General features: G+C 40.6%; 3 protein-coding genes across 4 annotated transcripts in view; 2 read left to right on the top strand and 1 right to left on the bottom strand.

The window, feature by feature from the left end:
* The window catches only part of LOC139157454 (uncharacterized), a 49,962-nt gene extending 26,893 nt beyond the window's left edge, over positions 1-23,069 (top strand). Inside the window, exons 9-20 of one of the 2 annotated variants that reach the window (XM_070734240.1) lie at positions 1,488-1,533; positions 2,552-2,691; positions 4,202-4,354; positions 6,909-7,049; positions 7,247-7,404; positions 8,057-8,225; positions 8,488-8,568; positions 9,346-10,291; positions 17,165-17,354; positions 18,830-18,993; positions 19,425-19,544; positions 22,286-23,069. In XM_070734240.1, coding sequence (XP_070590341.1) covers positions 1,488-1,533; positions 2,552-2,691; positions 4,202-4,354; positions 6,909-7,049; positions 7,247-7,404; positions 8,057-8,225; positions 8,488-8,568; positions 9,346-10,291; positions 17,165-17,354; positions 18,830-18,993; positions 19,425-19,526 — 2,290 coding nt within the window. In that variant the 3' untranslated portion in view covers positions 19,527-19,544; positions 22,286-23,069. Of the gene's footprint in view, positions 1-1,487; positions 1,534-2,551; positions 2,692-4,201; positions 4,355-6,908; positions 7,050-7,246; positions 7,405-8,056; positions 8,226-8,487; positions 8,569-9,345; positions 10,292-17,164; positions 17,355-18,829; positions 18,994-19,424; positions 19,623-22,285 lie in introns of those variants that run through there. The other variant, XM_070734242.1, reaches the window with a different exon arrangement.
* LOC139161568 (tigger transposable element-derived protein 1-like) lies at positions 11,232-13,654 on the top strand. Its single transcript, XM_070740877.1, has 2 exons — positions 11,232-11,530; positions 12,214-13,654. Exons 1-2 carry the CDS (start codon positions 11,326-11,328, stop codon positions 13,581-13,583), a joined length of 1,575 nt encoding a protein of 524 aa, XP_070596978.1. The 5' UTR covers positions 11,232-11,325; the 3' UTR covers positions 13,584-13,654.
* AARS2 (alanyl-tRNA synthetase 2, mitochondrial) overlaps positions 22,115-23,389 on the bottom strand; it is a 48,765-nt gene continuing 47,490 nt past the window's right edge. The window contains exon 22 of the mRNA XM_070734243.1: positions 22,115-22,583. Coding sequence (XP_070590344.1) covers positions 22,419-22,583 — 165 coding nt within the window. The 3' untranslated portion in view covers positions 22,115-22,418. The remainder of the gene's footprint in view (positions 22,584-23,389) is intronic.

Genomic DNA, 23,389 nt, shown 5'->3' on the forward strand with positions numbered 1-23,389 from the left:
TTGATGTAGCTGAGGTATGCTGATTAATTAATGGTTGTAGATTAGGTGTGATATCCTGAGTAGTTGGAACTTGCAGGCTGCTTGATTGTTTTACAATGTGTGTTCTGAGTCTGGTTTCTATGGCTGGGATACGTTTGAGGGCTGGTTTCCAGATGTCTGGTAAGCGGGAGGTATCGTCCTGCTTGTTCATATTTTGGGGATGTTTTTCTATCTTGATGGCTTCCATGATTATTCTTTTGCTGTAGTGTTCTGTTTTGGAAATTAATTTGGTACTGTCAAAATCAATTTCATGTCCTGTAGTTTTGAAGTGTTGGAAAAGGGAGGAGGTTTTTTCTTTTTTCTTTAATGCATTCTTATGTTCTGCAACACTACGAAAACATATATATATATATATATATATATGTTTTTTTTTTCTTTTTTTTTTCTTATGTCGGATATATATATATATTGTTTTTTTTATGTCAGCTAAAAACATTATATATATATATATATATATATATATATATATATATGTAGATTGTTCTGAGTTCGTGTTTTGCCCCGTGTAATATTTTGAGTGTCTATGCGACATTTCAGTGAAATCACATTCACTATCATCAGGCTGAAGTTGTAAGCTTCGGGCTAGCTGTAGATAATATATAATTAGTATATTATTATTATTATTATTATTATTATTATTATTATTATTATTATTATTATTATTTATTAGATTTGTATGCCACCCCTCTCCGTAGACTCGGGGCAGCTTACAGCAATGATAAAAACAATATATAATAACAAATCTAATAGTTGGAATCTAAAATAACAATAATAAATTTTAAAAAGTCTAAAAAACAAGAATGTTTGTATGTATGTATGCATGTATGTATGTATATACATACATACATACATACATACATACATACATACATACATACATATAACTGGGTGATATACTGCGGCTGCGTTATGCTGTACAATACAAAACATCCAGCTTCTTCTTTTATTCCTTGGGATATTTGAGAAGAAATGAAATATAAGGACAAATAATTTGGAGGAAATGCTGGAGGGTGAAGTGCACTAACTGATCTTCATGAATTGTAGAACTTGTGGAATGCAAGGCTGTGGCAGATTCTTATCTTCTTCTAAGAGTAGAGGGAATTATCTTATAAGCTGTGCTACATGATCAGAATGTAATGTGCAGTTCTAGTATGTAGGAAATACAGCCCACCCTTTTCTTTTAAGGAATACATTTATATATTTCTCGACAAAAATAAATAAATCTCTGTCTGCCTGTCAGTCTGTCATCTATCTATCTATCTATCTATCTATCTATCTATCTATCTATCTATCTATCTATCTATCTAATCTAATCTAATCTAATCTAATCTAATCTAATCTAATCTAATCTAATCTAATCTAATCTAATCTAATCTAATCTATCCAGTAGCAAGCAGGGAAATAATTCAATGCAAGTGGACTTTATGCTGCTGCTCTTCTTTTGACAGGGATATCCAAGCCAAGTATAGGCTGGCCGGCCCTCCTGCTTTTCAAGTGAGTAATCCAGCTGGAATGCAAGTCCCTTTGTCCAGGTTATAGCTTAAGTAATCAGAAACCTAGCTAAGCCAGCTAAGAAAGCAGGGCTCAGAGGTTTGTACTTTGCCTCCTGTAACCTTCCTGTGCAGAAATCTCTTGCATAATTGAATTGTTACGTTCTGTCCTGTGAGATTTTTTTTTCATGAATCAAAATAATCAGGCAATCGTTCTATTGCTTAGGTTTCTTGGGAATGTCTTCCATCTTAGTATTTTGCTATATGGCTATCGAAGGACTTGTTTTCCACTTTTCAGTAGGGACTTCCAATAATTATTAAAGGATTACACTGGGAATCGATTTAATAAAGCATTTAGAAGATAGTTAACATGCATCTATTAATTTCCTTTTTAATCTGGCATATTTAAAAAGAAAATATTAATCTATATTAATCTCATGACGTAAAAGTAGATTAGTCTTATTTTTAAAAAATAAGTGATGGTCCATCCAGGTTGTTCTGGATTCTTCATTTACAAATTCATATGTGCAGTTTACTTTACTGCAGTAATTTCAGAAGCGGCAGCAATCACAGCCATCAGTATTTATTTATTTATTTTATTACTTATTGATTGGATTTATATGTCACACCTCGCTATACATTATATATGTAATGTGTGAAGTGGAACTTCATTTCTGTTTTATGCATTCTATATCAGAGGTGGGATTCAGCAGATTTTGACTAGTTTTGGAGAAGTGGTAGTAGAGTAGTTTGAAGAAGCGGTAAATACCGCCTCTGACTGGCCCCGCCCCGAATCCCAGCGGATTGGGAGGAAATGAAGATTTTGCAGTAAAATTCCCCTGCCATGCCCAACAAGCCACGCCCACAGAACCAGTAGTTTAAAAAAAATTTTTTTAACCCCACCATGCAACTACATTTATGTATTAATTTATATTTATTTATTTATTTGTCAAACATGTATAGGATAGTAGTAGTTTGTATAAACATAAGTAAAAAGTAGCCTGTTTTCTGTTTGTCTCCAGGACCACCTCGAGGAAAGTATGGGGGAAGAAGAGACAGCTTTTGCTTCCTTGAGCAGGAAACAATACGATGCCTTAAGACGATTGCGTTCTTACTGGGTTCCCCGTTTTCTGATTCACTATCAGAGAATCAGGCAGTTAAGGTTTGTGCTTGGATGGATCACTGTGCTTTTGGAGTTGGGCTATAGCAGTGATGGTGAACCTTTTTTTCCTCGGGTGCCAAAAGAGCGTACGCGTGGACTCTCACGCATGCGCAAGTGCCCACACCCATAATTCAATGCCTCGGGAGGGTGAAAACAGCTTTCCACGCCCCCCCTGTCACGCTGAGTATTGACAGCCCCAGAGACATTCTGAGACATTCAGATTTATTCAGTAATTAAATAGTTAACAGTGTGTGTGTTTTATTAGCTCCACCCATTATGATGTAAAATCCTGCCACATCATACATGCATCATTTCCTTCTTGTTGAGATCCTCCATATTCCTTTGTTATATTCTCTGTTAACTGCAATGATGTAGCATGCATCTCAGATGCCTCCAACAGGCATTACTTATTTTTTCTTATTTTCGTAACAAAAGTAACTTCGTTTGAAAGCAGATTCTCTCTTTTAATCCATCGACTCTCAGAAATGATTTATTATGGTCCACGTGGGCTGTAATTTATCTCTATTTCTGTCACCCCCCCCCCCAGAGGCCCTCTGGAGGCCAGAAATGGCCCATTTCCCAACTTCTGGTGGGCCCAGTAGGCTCATGTTTCACCCTCCCCAGACTCCAAAGGCTTCTCTGGAGCTGGGGAAAGGTAAAAATGCCCTCTCCATCCCCCCATGAGGCTCTCTGGAAGCCAAAAAACGGCCTCCCAGAACCTCTGTGCAAGCCAAAAATCAGCTGGCCAGTGCACACATGCACGTTGGAGCTGAGCTAGGGCAACAGCTCACATGCCAGCAGATATGGCTCCACGCGCCACCTGTGGCATCCGTGCGTGCAATAGGTTCGCCATCACTGGGCTATTTTATTTATTTATTTATTTATTTATTAGATTTGTATGCCACCCCTCTCCAAAGACTCTGGGCGGCTAACAACAATAAAAAAGACAATGTAAACAAATCTAATATTAAAAATAATCTAAAAAACCCCAATTTAAAGAACCAATCATACATACAAACATACCATGTATAAATTCTATAAGCCTAGTGGAAAGGGAAAATTTTAATTCCCTCATGCCTGATGACAGATGTGGGTTTTAAGGAGCTTGCGAAAGGCAAGGAGGGTGGGGGGCAACTCTGATATCTGGAGGGAGCTGGTTCCAGAGGGTCAGGGCCGCCACAGAGAAGGCTCTGCTCCTGGGTCCCGCCAAACGACATTGTTTAGTCGACGGGACCCGGAGAAGGCCAACTCTGTGGGACCTAACCGGTCGCTGGGATTCGTGCGGTAGAAGGCGGTCCCGGAGATATAGACATAAATAAAAACATTATGTCCTAAATAGAACATTTTAAAATGGCATTGACTTTCTTTGGTTCCATGTTTTGTTCTTGCTTACTCTGTGGTGGAGTTTAGTAAAGAATGCCCCCCCTCCTCAATTTTGTTCAATCAACCAAAACTATAAATATTGATTTAATCTAAAATACCTTGTCAGTTCAATTTAGTACTTTTATAGGTTTGAACCCAGTTCAGAGGTGCCTATTGAAGAGGAACTTTTCTGGAGTGGCGATTTCCCAGTTTCCTTGCTTATGGCCACAGTGCTTCCTGCTCTGGGTGACCCAAAGGAGATGATGAATTACATGAAAAGAAACAAGGGTTGGAGAACGATGTGAGCACCGGTCCATAAAACAGAAGTGCTAGTTTGTGTTATTTATAATACTGATGGTTATTTTATTGTAATCCTGTATCCTAATGGCTTTCTTCCCCTTGAAGCTTAATCAATTAATTTATTATATTATATTATATATTATATTATATATTAAATTTGTAATGAAATTAAAATTAGAGCCGTGGTGGCACAGAAGTTAAAACGCAGTACTGCTGGCTGCCTGCTGATAGCAGATCAGCAGTTCGATTCTCACCGGCTGTAGGTTGAGTCAGCCTTGCATCCATCCGAGATCAGTAAAATGAAGACCTAGATTGTTGGAGACAATATGCTGACTCTGTAGACCAGTGTTTCCCAACCTTGGCAACTTGAAGATATCTGGACTTCAACTCCCAGAATTCCCCAGCCAGCATTCCCTGGCTGGAGAATTCTGGGAGTTGAAGTCCAAATATCTTCAAGTTGCCAAGGTTGGGAAACACTGCTGTAAACAGCTTAGAAAGGGTTGTGAAGCATGGTGAAATGGTATATAAGTCTAAGTGGTATGGCTATTGTAAACTACCCTGAAAGGGCTGTAATCAGCAGTTGGTTGCTCCTAGTTCGGACTGGTTCTTTGAACTGGTAGCAGTGGCGGCAGGAGGCTCCGCCTACATCCCCCCGGGATGCTTCTGTGCATGCACGAACTGGCAAAGTAATTCAGAACTGACCACTGGCTGTAATGCACCGTGGTGCAGTACACAAGTCTAAATGCTATTGCTAAAACTAATTGCCATTAACTACTCAGGATCTGTAGTTATTGTGTGTATTAAAATGATCTGTGTTGTAATATGATGCAATTTATCCTTAAGCATCATATCCTGAGGAAATCCACTTGGCGGTTTTGCACTGATCATTATTTCTTAGTGAAGCCTGCCTCACAAGGTTGGCGCTGCACAAAAGAACAACCACTCCAAAACATAGAAGGAGAAGTGCTATCTATTGTAAGCTGCTTTGTGCAAATTTGGAAGGTAAATCTAATGAACGCATAATAATATTCAGTGCAAATGAAGATAATATCACAAAGGGCAAATTCTTGGCAGAAAAATGTAACGTTCAGTAACTGACAAATGAAAGTGCAGAAAGCAGGCTATATAAACACTGTTTAAATTTCTTTTAGAATGCTGTGGCAGCTGTCAAGAAAATTTATATTTCCCTAAACTTTGACAGTGGCATGATGGTTTCACCTGTAGCTGTTTCTTGTCAAACATTTCTCCAGGGGGAAAATCAATATTGAAATAAACCAGGAAGAAAGAAATATTCTAGAGCAGAGCTATCTATCCTTGGCAAGTTTAATACTTGCAGAATTCAAGTCTCATGCTCGCTAGGGAATTATGGGAGTTGAAGTGTGGAAGCCCTTAAAGTTGCCAAGGTTGGACACACTTGCTCTAGAGCAGCGGTCCCCAAACTACGGCCCGCGGGCCACATGCGGGCCACTGAGGCCATTTATCCGGCCCGCCAGTGAGTGACAAGAGCATAGGGAAAAGAGAGAGAGAAAGAAAGAAAAGGGAAAGAGAGGGAGGGAAGGAGAAGTGGAGAGGAATGAAGGAGGGAAGGAAGGAAGGAAAGAAGGAAGGAAGGAGAAATGGAGGGAACAAGGAAGAAAGGAAGGAAGGAAGAATGAAATGAATGGAGGGACAGAGGAAGGAAGGACTGGTTTTTTTGGGGGGGGTGTTAATTTTTTTAAATTTTTCTCTCAACATACATTCAAACAACACAGTGTACCATCTAATTTTCCATGAATGAAATGCAGTATTTTGTTAGTAACTAATATCAATCATCAAAAAAGTTGCAAAAGGTTTTTTTTCTAATTTTGTCATCCAGTTACATTCATTTTCTTTTAATTAAATTCCCTCCTTAATGTTCCTTCAAAAAGTGCAACACCAATTATATTTCTAACTTATTAACCATTATGCCAAAGTGCTTCCTTCTTTCTTTATACATTTTTCGTAAGCCAAGAAAACCTTGTATAGCCAATCAGATGTTAACAAAAGAAATTTAAAAACAAAACATAAACATATATGAATTTCAGACCTTCTCCCCCCTCTAAATAGTACGTTCCCATTTTGTTTTTTACTTTAAAACAAGGTATGTGCAGTGTGCATAGGGATTTGTTCATAGTTTTGTTTTATAGTCCGGCCCTCCAACAGTCCGAGGGACAGTGAACTGGCCCCCTGTGTAAAAAGTTTGGGGACCCCTGCTCTAGAGGATCAAGATTGCCTCTGTTGGGGAATGACAGAAAAACTTTTGGCTTTAATGAGCCAGACTGGTGATTCTGCTTTACTCTTAAACAGGTCTTAGAATGGTTTAGGACAGGGGTCTCCAACCTTGCCAACTGTAAAACTTGTGGACTTCAACTTCCATAATTCAAAGCTGGCTGAGGAATTCTGGGAGTTGAAGTCCACAAGTCTTAAAGTTGCCAAGCTTGGAGACCCGTGGTTTAGGAAAATCTGAATGCAATTCTGATCTCGTGTCCTCTATAGCAGAAAGATCCTGAAAATTCAATTTTGGTTTCATCATTTAGGAAAAGCAGAAATGGAACGGAGTCAAACAGACGGTTAGGCTCCCTTAAAGACTCCTTTGAAACACTGACAACCATCCGGTTTCTTGAGGCATTGATGTGCGATCTGGGAGATGGGGATGGTTTCCTTCACTACTTGACTCGGTGAGTTTCTCAACTTCATATTTAATTATTGTGCTTTATTTACAGCCCATAGTTGGATATTTGATTGTGAAAATCTTCTGAAAAAAAGCATGATGCTTATGCTTATCAGCTGGCTTTTACATCCCTTTTTTGGTTAGGCAGAAGTCCTACAGTTCATTTTAGGCTGATGTCAGATATCTTTCATGTTACCTCTCCAGGTTTGAGGATCCACAAAAGATTAATCATCTGTTGCTGTGGAAGAAGCTAAAATGTTATGAAGATGCACACAAGAACCAAGCAAGCCCATCTGAAATACAGAATATAGCATGGCAGATTTTTCATATGTTTCTGGCCACTTGCACAGAATGCAATTCAGGTGAGCTGTATTGGAAGGGCGAATATGAAGGAATCTGATTTAATCGTATCAGTCCCTCATTGCAAAAAAAAAAAAATCAAACTGGAAATAATCACTACCCAGAATGTAGGTTCTTGAATATGGGAGCAGATGTGAAATCTATGTTCTTAATGCCATGTCATCTAGTCTTTTTGAAGTTGAGACAGAAAGAGAAATAGTTAGATGTGCAATGTTGATTTAAATATGTTGTTCCTACGATAGATTAGAACAAAAAAATAAATTTCAGTGATAGTGTGAATGTTTTATGATTGGAGATAGTAAAGTATATAATTTATTGTTGAAAGGACATTTCTATAGGTTGGTTACAGGTTATCTTGGCTGTAGGGACTAATATTAATTCTACAGTAATCAATTGTTGTTCTTGGTAACCTTAATTCTGTCCCATTGATTAAACAGATTGTTTAATGTTTGGAAAGCATACTTGTAAACTGCTATGATGTGAACTTTACTGCAGACATTAATATTCTATTTCATAACAAACATTTTGCTTACTTTTTATTTACAGATTTTTATCAGCTTTATTCGTTTACTAATTATTCGGGGGGCACTTGGCCTATAAATACACTCTTTGAAGGTGGAATCTTCTTGTGCTCTGATTCTTCTTTCTCTACAGAGCTTAGTTCTAATATGCTAGACTACATCCAGCATCTTGAGGGAATACTTTCCACTGGCAGTGGAGACTTGGCATTTTCTGCTTTTCAACCCATGGTTCAATATGTGCTGCCTATTTTGGGTGAGGCGTGGCTCCATTACGTTCGCCATGAAGTCACAACTTACCTTGAGTGAGTGCCAAGATGTCCTATTATGAATTTTCTGAAAATTGTATGCATTTTCTGATGGCAGATATTTCAAAGATTAGGCACCCGCAACATTATAAATTGAGTTTTCATGTAATATTGCGCAGATGATGGCCAAACCCAAATGTTGTTAATGGATATTTTAAGAGTTCTTTAAGTCAAGAAAGAAAACTCATTACAAATAATTTGTAAACACTCCAATAATAACTTGAATATATTCTTATATATTTTTTATTCTTTCTTATAGATACTGTGTACCAATGTCTCATTCGGATGTCCAAAATTCTGAAAGCAAAGACCATAGAAGTAATCAGGAGAGAATTGGGAGGTATTCAAAAACTTTGTGGAAATGAAAGGTTACCTTGGTAGTCTAGGTGCCCATATGGTGGGGTATCTTCAAATGATATCAAAGTTTTAAAACATAGTTTATATGTTGTGGTTTATTGTATAGACTTACTTGAATATGTAATTTAATTCAGGAGGATTTCTATGGAAATGGCCATAAGATTGTACTGTTATCTCAAAAGTAACTCAGTAGTTGGAGTTAGTTTTTAAAGGTATGAATATGATGTTGAAGGAAGTGGACAGTTAGCAATTAAATTAAGATTTGGAAGTTCAGAGGAAACCAAAGTACAGCAAACAGTTAGCACAATCCAGAATTTAATTGTTCTAGTTTTGACATAATAAGTTTTAATTTCTAGCCCTCGTGGTTATGGAGGAAAGGAATCTGCAAATGAAATTGGTTTTGGCCTTGGTGGCTTTTAGAATTGAAAAAATAGGACTTACATACATCCCAGTTTCTGCTTCTCTGCCCAGACAGATTCCTTAGCTGCGTTTTCTTTTGTCCTCTGCCTTCTGCTGCTGTTTCACTCTTTGCCAAATAATACGTGAAATTTTAAAGTTTTGAAGCAGGAATTCATTTTGCAAAAGCCAGAAGTCATTGCATTTAGGACATTTTTGTTATTTATTCATAAACATGAATGTTTTCTTTGTACATCAGTAATATTGTTTCATTCGGTGGCAATGATTTTAACTGAATCTTTAACTGTATCTCTTTCTGTAAAGTTGTGTACTAGCCTTTATTTATATGCCATTCTGCCTGCAGGATAAAGAAGCAGAAACCAAACACCTATACTCATGGATCAAAAGAAAGAAGATTACACAGGAAAGGGGGTAAAAAGAAGGTGGTTTCCAAATCTCCCATAGGGGTAGTTTCCAAATCTCCCAGCATAAGCAGTACAGACCAAGGAAGTAGCGAAAGATCACCAGTTCTTCAGGACTCACCCACCCCTCAAAATGTGCAGGATTTTCTTAGCAACCCAGTTATCTTAAACGTATACAAAAAGGCAGCTTGTAAAATGCAGAATATGGAGCTTCAGATGGTTTTAGGGCTGTTACAGGACATGGAGGCCTGCTTGGAAGTCCCAGCAAATGAGAAACAAGTGAATTGTGCAGTCAAATTTCTAGAGATGTGGAACAAGCTGGGGGGGTTGAGATCCTTCCCCAAAGAACTGAAGAAAAGAATAAAGGAAGAAGTGGCCCAGGGAAAAATCACCAACGTCACCTGGAATGAAATCCAGCTCTTATTACGTTCCCTGGTTGATCCTTCTTTTGAGCAGTTTTGGGGTGAGATGAGTGAAGGGTTGAAGAAATATGGACTGGTGCCGTCTCAGATTCCGGAAGAACGCTGGTGCAAGCTGGAACCATTCCTAAATGTGATAGCTGGAAAAGTAGCTCTTAGGCATATGAGGCACAGGGAAGTACAAGATGCATCAGCAGCCACAGCAAAGCCTACAAGGGAAGACAAGGACTCTTTTTGGGAGTCTCTCAAAGAGGCTGCAGAAGGCTGGCCCACTGTGGAGATGCTCCATTTCGTTAAACACCTCCAGGTATACGGCACACCTGTGCTGGAGAGTGGCTTGCATTTTCTACTGGAAGTGCAGAAATTTAAAAATGCTCATCATGACCGGCCTGACATGACTCTTCTGAAGAAAAAGGTTCTTGTGATACGTGACTGTTTCCTTGCATCTCAGATTGAGCCTCGGCTACAGGTAATTCAATTCAATTCAATTCAATTCATTAGATTTGTATGCCGCCCCTCTCCGAAGACTCGGGGCGGCTCACAACAATGATAAAAACAATATTATAATGGCACAAATCTAATATTAAAAATAATTAAAAACCCTATCATAATTAAAAAACCAAACTCAGAGCTCGCAATGTCAATATTTTTATTCTTCAGGTGGAATTATTTATTTATTTATTTATTTATTTATTTATTTATTTATTTATTTATTTATTTATTTATTTATTTATTTGATTTTTATGCCACCCTTCTCCTTAGACTCAGGGTGGCTTACGACATGTTACCAATAGCACTTTTTTTAACAGAGCTAGGCTATTGCCCCCACAATCCGGGTCCTCATTTTGCCCACCTTGGAAGGATGGAAGGCTGAGTCAACCTTGAGCCGGTGATGAGATTTGAACCGCTGACCTTCAGATCTACAAGTCAGCTTCAGTGGCCTGCAGTACAGCACTCTACCTGCTGCGCCACCCCGGCTCAAATAGAATGGTGTATTTAACAGATTGGTTGGTAAGGTTGGTAAGAATTGTCAGCATTCCACACTGGGATTATACCCAATGATATAAATACAGTCGTCCCTCGATTTACGCGATCTCGATTAACGCGAAACGCTGCAACGCGGTTTTTCAAAAAATATTAATTAAAAAATACGTTCGCGTTTTTTTTGCTATACCACGGTTTTTCCCGCCCGATGACGTCATGCTGATTGCTGATTGGCCAAAATCTCAACCAATCGTTGCAAACGCAAAAAAAAGCTTTGCAACTGAACTTTTGGAACTTGTTCAGACTTGTTGCAAGATGCCTCCTAAACGTTGTGCTCGGAGTGCTGGCGGCGACGCTAAAAAGACCAGGAGGATACTCACAATTAAAGAGAAAATTGACATTTTGGACATGCTGAAAGGGGGACGCTCTTATGCAGATGTTGGTCGGTAGTATGGGATCAACGAATCGAGTGTGCGAACCATTCGTGACGACGAGAAAAAGATAAGGCAAAGTTCCCTGATGGCCTTCAACAAGGCTGCAAAAAGAATGGTGACGCCTAGAAACAAACGGCTCAGGAAGATGGAAGCTGCTTTGTCCCTGTGGGTACAAGACTGCCGCAAAAAGAGCATTGCTTTGGATACCAACACTATCAGAACCAAAGCACAACAATTGTACAACCGTCTTGAAGACACAGAAGAAGGCGATGCAGATGAGGGAAACGCAGGTAAGGGCTGGGGTTTTTTATTCTGTCATTAGATACTGTATTTAAGTGTTTTTTAAGGAAGGAGCAGGGAAGGAGGGAGGGAAGGAGGGAAGGAGGGAAGGAGGGAGGGAGAGAAGAGAGGGAGGGAGGGAGGGAGAGGAGAAGGAAGGAGGGAAGGAGGGAGGGAGAGAAGAGAGGGAGGGAGGGAGAGAAGAGAAGGAAGGAGGGAAGGAGGGAGGGAGAGAAGAGAAGGAAGGAGGGAGGGAGGGAGAGAAGAGAAGGAAGGAGGGAAGGAGGGAGGGAGAGAAGAGAAGGAAGGAGGGAGGGAGGGAGAGAAGAGAAGGAAGGAGGGAAGGAGGGAGGGAGAGAAGAGAAGGAAGGAGGGAGGGAGGGAGAGAAGAGAGGGAAGGAGGGAGGGAGAGAAGAGAAGGAAGGAGGGAGGGAGGGAGAGAAGAGAAGGAAGGAGGGAAGGAGGGAGGGAGAGAAGAGAAGGAAGGAGGGAGGGAGGGAGAGAAGAGAAGGAAGGAGGGAAGGAGGGAGGGAGGGAGAGAAGAGAGGGAAGGAGGGAGGGAGAGAAGAGAAGGAAGGAGGGAAGGAGGGAGGGAGAGAAGAGAGGGAAGGAAGGAAGGAGGGAAGGAGGTGGGCATTTACTCTTTATGCTTTCATTCAAGTCACTTCTCTCTCCCTTTCCTGTCATTCTGCAGCCTCAGCCTCAGCCTCAGCCCCAGCCACATTCACAGCAAGCAAAGGGTGGTTTGAGAAATTTCAACGGCGCTATGGCCTGAAGAGTGTGTCATTGCACGGAGAAGCTGCCTCAGCAGATACAGGTGCAGCAGAAAACTTTGTCCAGCGCACGTTTAAAGAGCTAATTGCAGAAGGGGGCTACCTTCCAGAACAGGTGTTCAACATGGACGAAACAGGCCTGTTCTGGAAGAGGATGCCTTCAAGGACTTTCTTGATGCAAGATGAAGCCAAAGCCCCTGGCTTTAAGGCCATGAAAGATCGAGTGACTTTGATCATGTGTGGGAATGCAGCAGGCTTTTTGCTGAAGCCAGGGCTAATTTATAAGTCACAAAATCCAAGAGCCCTCAAGAACAGAAATAAGAATGCATTGCCAGTGTACTGGATGCATAATGCTAAAGCATGGATTACAAAACCCCTCACGCGGGACTGGTTTCATCAGTGCTTCATCCCACAGGTGAAGGATTATTTGGCTGGCAAAGGACTGGATTTCAAAGTGCTTCTCCTAATGGACAATGCTGGCGGCCATGATCACCTGGACCATGAACATGATGGGGTGCAAGTTGAATTCTTGCCACCAAACACCACATCGCTTATCCAGCCGATGGATCAAGGTATTATCCGTGCATTTAAGGCACTGTACACGCGCAATTCTCTTGGAAGCATCGTGGAAGCAATGGATGCTGATGACAACTTCACATTGAAGGCCTACTGGCGTCAGTACACAATTGCATCTTGTCTGAAGAACATTCAGAATGCCTTGACAGATATGAAGACACAGACAATGAATGCCTGCTGGAGGAAATTGTGGCCAGAAGTGGTGCATGATTACAAGGGATTTGCTCCCGAAGAAATCCAAGATGCTGCAGTCCAGAACTCTGTGAAGCTGGCACAGGCACTGGGTGGAGAAGGCTTCGTTGACATGACAGCAGAGGAAGTCAATGGTTTGCTTGATGAGCATGGCCTACCGCTGACAGACAAAGATCTGGAGGAGCTGACCAGGTCAGCGAGTGAAGAAGAGGAGGAAGCGGAAGCTGAACAAGCTGAGGAAGAAGAAGATGTTGGCCTAACGCTTGAGCGGCTTGCAGAACTGAACAGAGCCACTTCAAATGTACAACGCATGGTGGAACTTTGGGATCCCAACATGACTCGCTCTATACAGTTTAACGCCTCCCTTGACAACATCTTTGCACCATACAGATCCATGTTAGCCCAGAAAAAGAAACGGCGCCAACAACTGCCCATGACCATGTTTGTCACAAAAACCAAGAGGTCTGTCACACCATCACCTGCAGCGTCCATTGTAGAAATGGTGATAGAAGAAGATCCCTAGTTACTGTATCCCAGTTATGCTAACCCCCACCCCACCCCAAAAAATGTAAATAAATATGTTATTGTTCATAACTTAAGAGTCTTATTCAATGTGTACAGTAGGTAATGGTAATTAAGGGGATGGGAAATGGTAATTTATGGGTTAAAAGTGTTGGGACTGAGTGGCACACAGTCTGTACAGAAGAATGAATGAATGAATGACTGAGTGAATGAATGAAATTCAAACACAGGTGAGGGCTGGGGGTTTTTATTCTGTCATTACACAGTACAGTAACAGTACAGTTACAGTTTAAGTGCTTTTTGAGAAAGGAGAGAGAGAAGGGAGGGAGGGAGAGGAGGGAGGGAGAGAAGAGAAGGAGGGAAGGAGGGAGGGAGAGAAGGGAGGGAGAGAAGAGAAGGAGGGAAGGAGGGAGGGAGAGAAGGGAGGGAGGGAAGGAGGGAAGGAGGGAGGGAGAGAAGGGAGGGAGAGAAGGAGGGAAGGAGGGAGGGAGAGAAGGGAGGGAGGGAAGGAGGGAGGGAGAGAAGGGAGGGAGGGAAGGAGGGAGGGAGAGAAGGAGGGAAGGAAGGAGGGAAGGAGGGAGGGAGGGAGAGAAGAGAAGGAGGGAGGGAGGTTTGCCATTGCCGCCAGCGCTGGCCCTGCCCCAAAGAAAGCCGGTGACAGGAAGGAGAGAAGGGAAGGAGGGAGGTTTGCCATTGCCGCCAGCGCTGGCCCTGCCCCAAAGAAAGCCGGTGACAGGAAGGAGAGAAGGGAAGGAGGGAGGTTTGCCATTGCCGCCAGCGCTGCCCCTGCCCCAAAGAAAGCCGGTGACAGGAAGGAGAGAAGGGAAGGAGGGAGGTTTGCCATTGCCGCCAGCGCTGGCCCTGCCCCAAAGAAAGCCGGTGACAGGAAGGAGAGAAGGGAAGGAGGGAGGTTTGCCATTGCCGCCAGCGCTGGCCCTGCCCCAAAGAAAGCCGGTGACAGGAAGGAGAGAAGGGAAGGAGGGAGGTTTGCCATTGCCGCCAGCGCTGCCCCTGCCCCAAAGAAAGCCGGTGACAGGAAGGAGAGAAGGGAAGGAGGGAGGTTTGCCATTGCCGCCAGCGCTGGCCCTGCCCCAAGAAAGCCGGTGAGCGGGGCGAATCGGGCGGGCGGGGGGTAGCGGCAAGGAGCCCGGAAAAATCACCATTGCATTGCCAGCCTCCGAATTTGCGTCGCTCCACCTTCTGCGCATGTGCGGCCAGGGCGCGCATGCGCAGAAGGTTTTTTACTTCCGCATCCAGTATTACGCGGAAATCGGTTAGCGCGGGAGGTCTTGGAACGTAACCCCCGCGCTAACCGAGGGATCACTGTACTGCATTTGAACCAGAGTACGTGTGGCAGTGGTGGCTATTCAGTCTATAAATACAGACCAAAATATAGTAAAGGTGTTATTTACAAGATATACAATATCATTAATATTACACAGTAACTATAATACAGTCCAAAATACATCTCTTCTTCGCACATAGCAAGTAAATATAGTATTACATATGATGCTTGGCTGCATAGCTAGAGGCATAACAAGCAGGAAGAGGGCGATTGTGATCCCGCTATATAGTGCGCTGGTGAGACCACATTTGGAATACTGTGTTCAGTTCTGGAGACCTCACCTACAAAAAGATATTGACAAAATTGAACAGATCCAAAGACGAGCTACAAGAATGGTGGAAGGTCTTCAGCATAAAACGTGTCAGGAAAGACTTAATGAGCTCAATCTGTATAGTCTGGAGGACAGAAGGAAAAGGGGGGACATGATTGAAACATTTAAATATGTCAAAGGGTTAAATAAAGTTCAGGAGGGAAGTGTTTTTAATAGGAAAGTGAACACAAGAACAAGGGGACACATCAAAGATCAAAAGCAACATGAGAAAATATTATTTTACTGAAAGAGTAGTAGATCCTTGGAACAAACTTCCAGCAGACGTGGTTGGTAAATCCACAGTAACTGAATTTAAACATGCCTGGGATAAACATAGATCCATCCTAAGATAAAATACAAAAAATAGTATAAGGGCAGACTAAATGGATCATGAGGTCTTTTTCTGCCGTCAGTCTTCTATGTTTCTATTACATATACTGTATTCTCTTATTCGCACACAGCAGATATAATATACCATTTAGTATTAGCACATAGCTTATTCTCTTATTAATACAGCAAATACCTTTACATCGGCATAGTACATTCTGCGCAGTATATTGCACACAGCTCTCTACACAGAATATTACACACAGCATATATCAATATAATGTAAGACAACAGAACAGGCAGAACATGCAACAAAAGTTCAAACAGAATGTAACCACAGAATGAAACAGAGAGCAGCACATCTGTCTCCCTTATATGGCTAAATTGCAGCCTAGCTCATAATTGCTACCTAGCTTTTAAAGTACCGGTAATACTATTATTTCCTTCTAACATACAATGCTGGTTTATCTTCATATATTGGAAACCCAACCAATACAGTACGTGGTACTGACAAGAATTGATCAGTAAAAATACAAGGGAAGCAAATTTAAAATAGTTTCTCTGTATTTTTGCTCATCATTTCTCACCACCAACCTGATGGATGTATAGAATTGTCCCATGTAAAAGTGATCATACTATCTATGGCACGGGTGTTAAACGTGTGGCATCATGTTGCCATCACGTGACGTTTCTTGATGGTTTTTCCCATTCATGGAGCTGGGGAGAGCATGACCTACGCATGACACATCCAGCCCATGAGCTGCCAGTTTGACACCCCTGATAAAGGACAAATCATCTTAATTGCTCCACTGTTGGTATTAAAGAGAAATAGCCATGGACAGACAGTATGATCTTTAAAACACTCTGGCAAATGTTCTGGTAGAAAATATTTTCTTCAAGGGTTTCCAAAAGGAGAATAGTACACCGATGTGCTTCACTGGAAAATAGATTTCATCATGTCTTCCTTGGTATTTAATTGATACAAGGGAAGCCATCCTACAGTTCAGCATTGACCTAAAAACAGATCTCTTTACTAGATCTTTTAATGTTTGATATGTTATGATACTTAACTGTTGCTTGCAAGCTGCTCTGAGCTGTTAAAGGAATGGAGGCAATATACTTTTTACAAATAAATCACATATGTATCTGTGAAAGAAATTAGCATCACTGATATTGCCCAGGAGTCTGAACAAAGTCAAAAGGGACAAGGAATCAAAATAATAGCACCAAAAATTTCAGAGAAAATATACCAAGAAGCCTAACAATCTAATAGTATTTTTGGAATTCCCAAAGAAGCAATTCCAAAATAATGAAATGCCATCATCTACCTACCATTAGCTAAATTTATTTCAGCTTCTTTTATCTTTAGAATATCCTGGCTGATCATTTACTGCTGCTTTAGTAATTCTAGCAGTGAAACCAGATTCCATCCCAACAGAGGTCAAAATTGCAGGAAAATCAGCGGAGATTATACAGTTGACCTCCAAATAATTAGGTCTGTGTCTTACTGTGTGACTGGAGAGGAAAAGTGACAAGGAGCTGGAGTTCCAGGGATAATCTTGTCATGCAGAATTGTAAATGTCTGTGGCTTGCCCTGCAGGTGGCTGTAGATAATAAGAGGCTGGGCAGAGCTATACGGGCAGCTGAGCAGGCCCTCCAGAAGGAGATTCCACCTCCAAGCTTATTTGACAGTCTGAAGGATTCAGTCTCCAGCATGCTAATGCCATACTGGGCTGCCTTTCAAAAACACTGGCTCAAGAGATCTGTGGCAAGTGCACAAAGAGTTCCAGGTAGGTCTGTTGTCATGTGGCAATCAAAGAAAAAACATAAACACATAATGATTATACTGTCTCCTTTCTGAATAAACCATTTAATAGTATGTTTAAATTAGAATTTGTCTCCATTTTCCTGCCACAATTAAAGCATCACAATAACCTTAAAACCCGTAGTCCTTATTGAATAAGAAGGACTATGGATTTTAATGTAGAAACTAACGTTCACTGCAAACCAGTGTGCTACTTAGCTTTATCTGCAAGTAAGAATACATGTACATTTACATCCTTAACCAATGTAACATCGATCTTTGCCACAATTATACCTTGCAGACATATCCATAAATATACTGAACAACCAAGCAGACAATGCTGAACAATTCATTAAGGGTGGCATTTAACACATGCTTTATTTCTATCACATGCTGCTCTGTCCTGTATTAGCCCCCAGCTACATAAACATGCAAAGTATGGCATATTTCCGGCCAATTCAATTTTCCTCTTTCTTTTCTCTAAACCAAGAAATGCACAGTAAACTTGCTTATATTTAAATCAATAACCTACCAAAGAGCAAAAATCTAGTTTCCACAATCCCTTGTACAGTGGTACCTCTACTTAAGAACACCTCTACTTAAGAACCTTTCTAGATAAGAATCAGGTGTCCAAGATTTTTTTGCCTCTTCTTAAGAACCATTTTCTACTTAAGAACACGAGCCCCGAAAAATTTCCCAGGAAATTTGAGAGCGGCACGAAGGTCCGGTCAGTTTCCTGCCATTCCCCCTGAGTTTCTCTCTCTGGCGCAGTGTATGGGAGGCAGCCTCAAGCCTGGTGTATGGGAGGCGTGTGCTCCTCCTCACCTCCTCAGAGTCCCTCTTTTTTTTTTAAGCCTTAAAGTTTTGGATTTTTAAAAATTCCTCTCACCTCACCTTCTTCCTTCGGCAGCGACTGTCCTCCTCCTCTTCTTCCTCCGCCCCCCCAAATTCCGAGCTTTTATTTCTTTCCTAATGGGTTTGCAAACATTATCTGCTTTTACATTGATTCCTATGGGAAAAATTGCTTCTACTTACAAACTGTTTTACTTAAGAACCTGGTCACGGAACGAATTAAGTTCTTAAGTAGAGGTACCACTATACTGGATAAAGCCATATTGCACTTTCCAACTTTTATCCATTATCACTTCCTATTATTATTATTATTATTATTATTATTATTATTATTATTATTTATTAGATTTGTATGCCGCCCCTCTCCGTAGACTCGGGGCGGCTCACAACAATAACAAGAACAATGTAAGAACAAATCTAATAATTAAAAAAACCGCTAAAAACCCCATTATTAAAAGCAAGCATACACACAAACATACCATGTTTCCGTCAGCATTCTGATGGTACATTTCATGTACATTCAATGAAACTTGGTACAACATGGGTACAATGCTTTCCACGTAGGTTAAACAAAAATAGCTTTGTAACCGATAGTTTTATTTTCTCCAGTGCTGAGAAATCAGCTACTGCTGCAGAAGAGACAGGCCAGGCTCAATGAATCGCCATCCTCTCTTCGGCTCCCACCACTCCAGCAGCCCAAAGATGACAATGGAAGCAAGTCGCAGGATGGTTTTATATACTCTTTCTCTGTCAGTGAAGGCCTTATAGTACAGGTATGTATGTGTCATGGTACTCTTTGCTGCTACATAGAATTAAAGTACTGTAATTTAGAATCTGGTGGTGGAGCTTTAAAACAGTCTTGTTTATTTATTTAAAATATTTATACAGCCGTCTACCTTATATCAACTTTTGACTGACATAAGGTTATGGAATGTATATCCTGTAAAGCTGTTGGATTCCAACTCCCATAAAATACTAGGTCAGAGATGATGAAAGTAATAGTTTTATCACATCTTCAGGAACAGGCTTTTCTCATTACTAAAGTGATTTGAGCATTGCATTTTCTCTAATATGATTTCCTGGGCAGTGAGGACGGTGTTTAAAGCCCTGCTTGTCTAAAATAAAACCGTTAAGTGCATCACTAGAAAAAATTCCATGGAAGATTACACTAATGCAAACTTTTCTTTTTCTTTTTGCTTCTCAGAATCCAAACAACGATATCCTGAATATTAGCTCTGCTGTTTTCAGAAGCATGAACAAACCCAATGACTTTGAGTTTCCTGCACTTCCAATTCACCAGTGCTGATTGAAGCAAGGAAGAAAGGTGCCCTCATATATTTCCCAAGACTCTACATTGTAAAACATTCAATATGTTTGTTACTTAACCTTGTATTGGGACAGTGCTTGATTGCAATTAAGAACACACATAAATGTACCAGTATGTATTTTCCTTCTCTTGTTGAGAGGGGTGATTTAACAGAAATTATTATTATTATTATTATTATTATTATTATTATCATTATTATCATTTATTAGATTTGTATGCTGCCCCTCTCCGCAGACTCAGGGCGGCTCACAGCAACAATAAAACAATGTAAAACAAATCTAATAATTTAAAAACACTAAAAAACCCATTACAGTGGTACCTCGAGATACGAGTTTAATTCGTTCTGGACCTGGGCTCTTAAGTCGAGCAGCTCTTATCTCGAACGACTTTTCCCCATAGGAATTAATGTAAATAATTTTAATTGGTTCCAGCCCTCAAAAAACTCACAAAGTTAGTCTAAATTATGCAGAAAGACATGTTTTTAATGAAGAAATGTACATGTACATATAAATGAATAATGAAGTTTCTTTCACTTAACTTGTAAACTTTCTTAAACTTTTAAATTTACATATGTTCAACTTCTCTGCCACCCAATCCTGTAGGACAGAGGTCCCCAACCCTTTTCGCACCAGGGACCGGCTTTAAGCGATCAAGAGAGGAATGGGTGAATGAATGGACGGAGGGTGGGAAGGAAGGAAGGAAAGAGGGAAGGGACAGGAACAGAGGAAGGAAGCAAGGAAACTTATGAAAGGGGAGAGTAAAAGAGGAATGAGTGAAGGGAGGGAGGGAGGGAAGAAGGTGGGAAGGAGAAAGAAAAGAAGAAATAGAGGAAGGGAAGGTAAAAGAGAGAAAGAAAAAGAGCAAGAAAGAAAGAAAGAAAGGGGGAAGGGACAGGAACAGAGGAAGGAAGCAAGGAAACTTATGAAAGGGGAGAGTAAGAGAGGAATGAGTGAAGGGAGGGAGGGAGGGAAGAAGGTGGGAAGGAGAAAGAAAAGAAGAAATAGAGGAAGGGAAGGTAAAAGAGAGAAAGAAAAAGAGCAAGAAAGAAAGCTGCAAGCACCCCCCCGAGCCCCCCAGGCCGGCTGCAACCTTTTAAAACACGCGCGCCGCTTCGCAGCTGTCTCCTGAAGCCGAACGCGGAAGTTAGCGTTTGGCTTCAGGAGACAGCTCCTTGGCGCTTGTATCTCGAATTTGGGCTTGTCAGTAGAACAAAAATATCTCTCCCCTCCCAGCTCTTATCTCGAGTTGCTCTTAAGTAGAGCAGCTCTTATGTCGGGGTTCCACTGTATTAAAAGCAAACATACACACAAACATACCATACATAAACTGTATAGGCCCGGGGGAGATGTCTCAATTCCCCCATGCCTGATGGCAGAGGTGAGTTTTAATTAGTTTATGAAAGGCAAGGAGGGTGGGGGCAGTTCTAATCTCCGGGGGATTTCAGAGGGTCAGGGCCGCCACAGAGAAGGCTCTTCCCCTGTGTCCTGCCAAACGGCATTGTACCATTTGGTTAAGAAAACTCAAAATCCTCTGATTGCCAAAATATTATCAGTAATGCTTTTAGGAAATATTGAAGTTTGTTGCAAAAATCAAAACCAGAAGCACACACAGATGACTGACTCAGCTGGATTCAATAACTTATTTATAAACAAAGTAACAGATGAATTTACAATACCATTAGCAGAGCATTGCAGACAGCAGAGAACAGTTAGTTTCATTTCAGCAGAGTACAGAGGAGAGTGCAGTGCAGTTTTGATTTTCTGCACAAACTCAGGGGTGTTTAGCTCCCACTGGCTAATTTAGTTGCTAAGCCTATTCATTGGCTGACCTTGTTACCATTGGCTCTCCCATTTTATGAATATCTTAACAGGAAGATTGGAATCTGAAAACAAGTGGTTGTTCTTTTTCCAGGAAGGATTCATTAGCTCACATTAGCAACTGTCTTTTCTTATAAAAAATCATTTCATGGTTAGACCCTAAGTCTATGGGGAAAGCTCAGCTGATACTTTCCATCAAAGAACAAGAGAGTAGTTCTGCAATTGAGGCTTTAAAGGGTCTCATACTATGGGACTTCATGAAGGGTGAGCTTAAATTTGCTATATTTGTTCATCAATTGGTCTGTTACAAATGTTTTTTTTCAGAAAACCACAATTTCTCTACCCCTCTGTTCCCTAAAATTTTTTGTAAGGTTAACAAATTTTCTTGATCTCGGAGCAATATAAAAAAGATAAGGATAGGATAAAAAAAATGAGTGGGAAAAAGTGGTAAATGTGACCTATTTAAAATGAATCCAGGCATGATTAGCAAACCCTGGTAGAGGATAAATCTGGATATAAGAGGTTCAGAGTGGTTTGCACCAGAATTATTATTTGTGTGAAGTGCTTTATACAGCAAAAGCTCCCTTCAAAGTAATTCTTATTTGCAAAATTTGAACAACCAGCCAGAGAAAGGTTAGATAGCATACGTGTCTGGAAATAATTTGTTCCATTTCATAGTCAGGGAAATGGTTCCAGTGAAACAGAATACTAACATTTTGTTCTGTTGAATAAAAAACATGATCTTGCAGCTAACCATTTAATATCTTTTATTGTCAAAGAAATATAGTTATTTCTTAGCGGCTATTCTGAGAGGTTGATTATATTTACCTGTATGGTTGACTTGCCTTGTCCTCATGTGACTGATCAAAGAATACTCTTTTGTTGTACTTAACATCATGTGCAAATTTTATTTCATGAAAGAAGTTATTTATCTACATTGGCTATCCAAAGCAGCTCATTCTACCAGACCAAAGGGTTGCAGGACCATAATATACAAAGTTCATTAGGATTCGCAGTCATTCAAGTGAATATCCAAATTCCTCACAACCAAGCATCAAAATACATTCTTTGCATATTCTCGGGCTGCCGCCAGTACCATCTGTACATCATCGGTCTTCGCCATGCCTTTTGCTACAACTCCAGAACCTTCTGCTTTGCCTCCCATTTGAGTACAGACATGGAGAGCCCACTCAGCTGCAGAAGCCTTTGATAATGAACTCTGTGAGAAGGGGGAAAAAATAATAGAACATAGATGAGCAGCCAAGAATGAAGACCGGGTTTTTCCTCTGCAGTAGGTAATTGAGAAATGTATTCACGTGAAAAAAGAACTGCACTGTGCATTAACTGACTTCGAGAAAGTATAGATCATATGAATAATCCTGAATTATGGACTACATGTACTTTTGTATGTAGATGGTATTTTGTTGCCAGTTGAGAGCCTACATGATTTCTCATGAATGCTAGTTTGTATAAAGCAACAAGGAATGGAATTCTGAAAATTAAGGTAATAAAAACTAAATATAGTATACGATTGTGCGGAACTGGATAAAAAGAACTGGAGTCCTCGGAAAGGGGTGGCATATAAATCCAATAAATAAATAAAATAAATAAATAAAATGACACAGGAAATGAAATATAGGGATGAATCGAGATACTATGAAGTATGGATTGAATTTTATAACTGGGTAGAAAAAAGGAAACAAAATGAAGCTGTATAAAGGAATATTATGTTTAGTTATAAAAATATTATGGGATTATAATAGGAGTTTATATATATGTATATATTGTACATTTTCACGGATACAGGTATGAAGGTCTTGGCATATTCGGGTTTCTTCCCGTTTAAGTTTCAGAGATTTCTGGTGACGTTTCAATGAGGCCCTACTCGTCATCTTCAGGCTGGTATGTTTGTCCTTGTATTAGGGCAAACACCTAGCACAAGGCCCTAGCACAAGGACAAAAGCACCAGCCTGAAGATGACGAGTGGGACCTCGTCGAAACGTCACCAGAAATCTCTGAAACTTA

The sequence above is a fragment of the Erythrolamprus reginae genome, chromosome 1, assembly GCF_031021105.1.
Source record: "Erythrolamprus reginae isolate rEryReg1 chromosome 1, rEryReg1.hap1, whole genome shotgun sequence".
Lineage (NCBI taxonomy): Eukaryota > Metazoa > Chordata > Lepidosauria > Squamata > Dipsadidae > Erythrolamprus > Erythrolamprus reginae.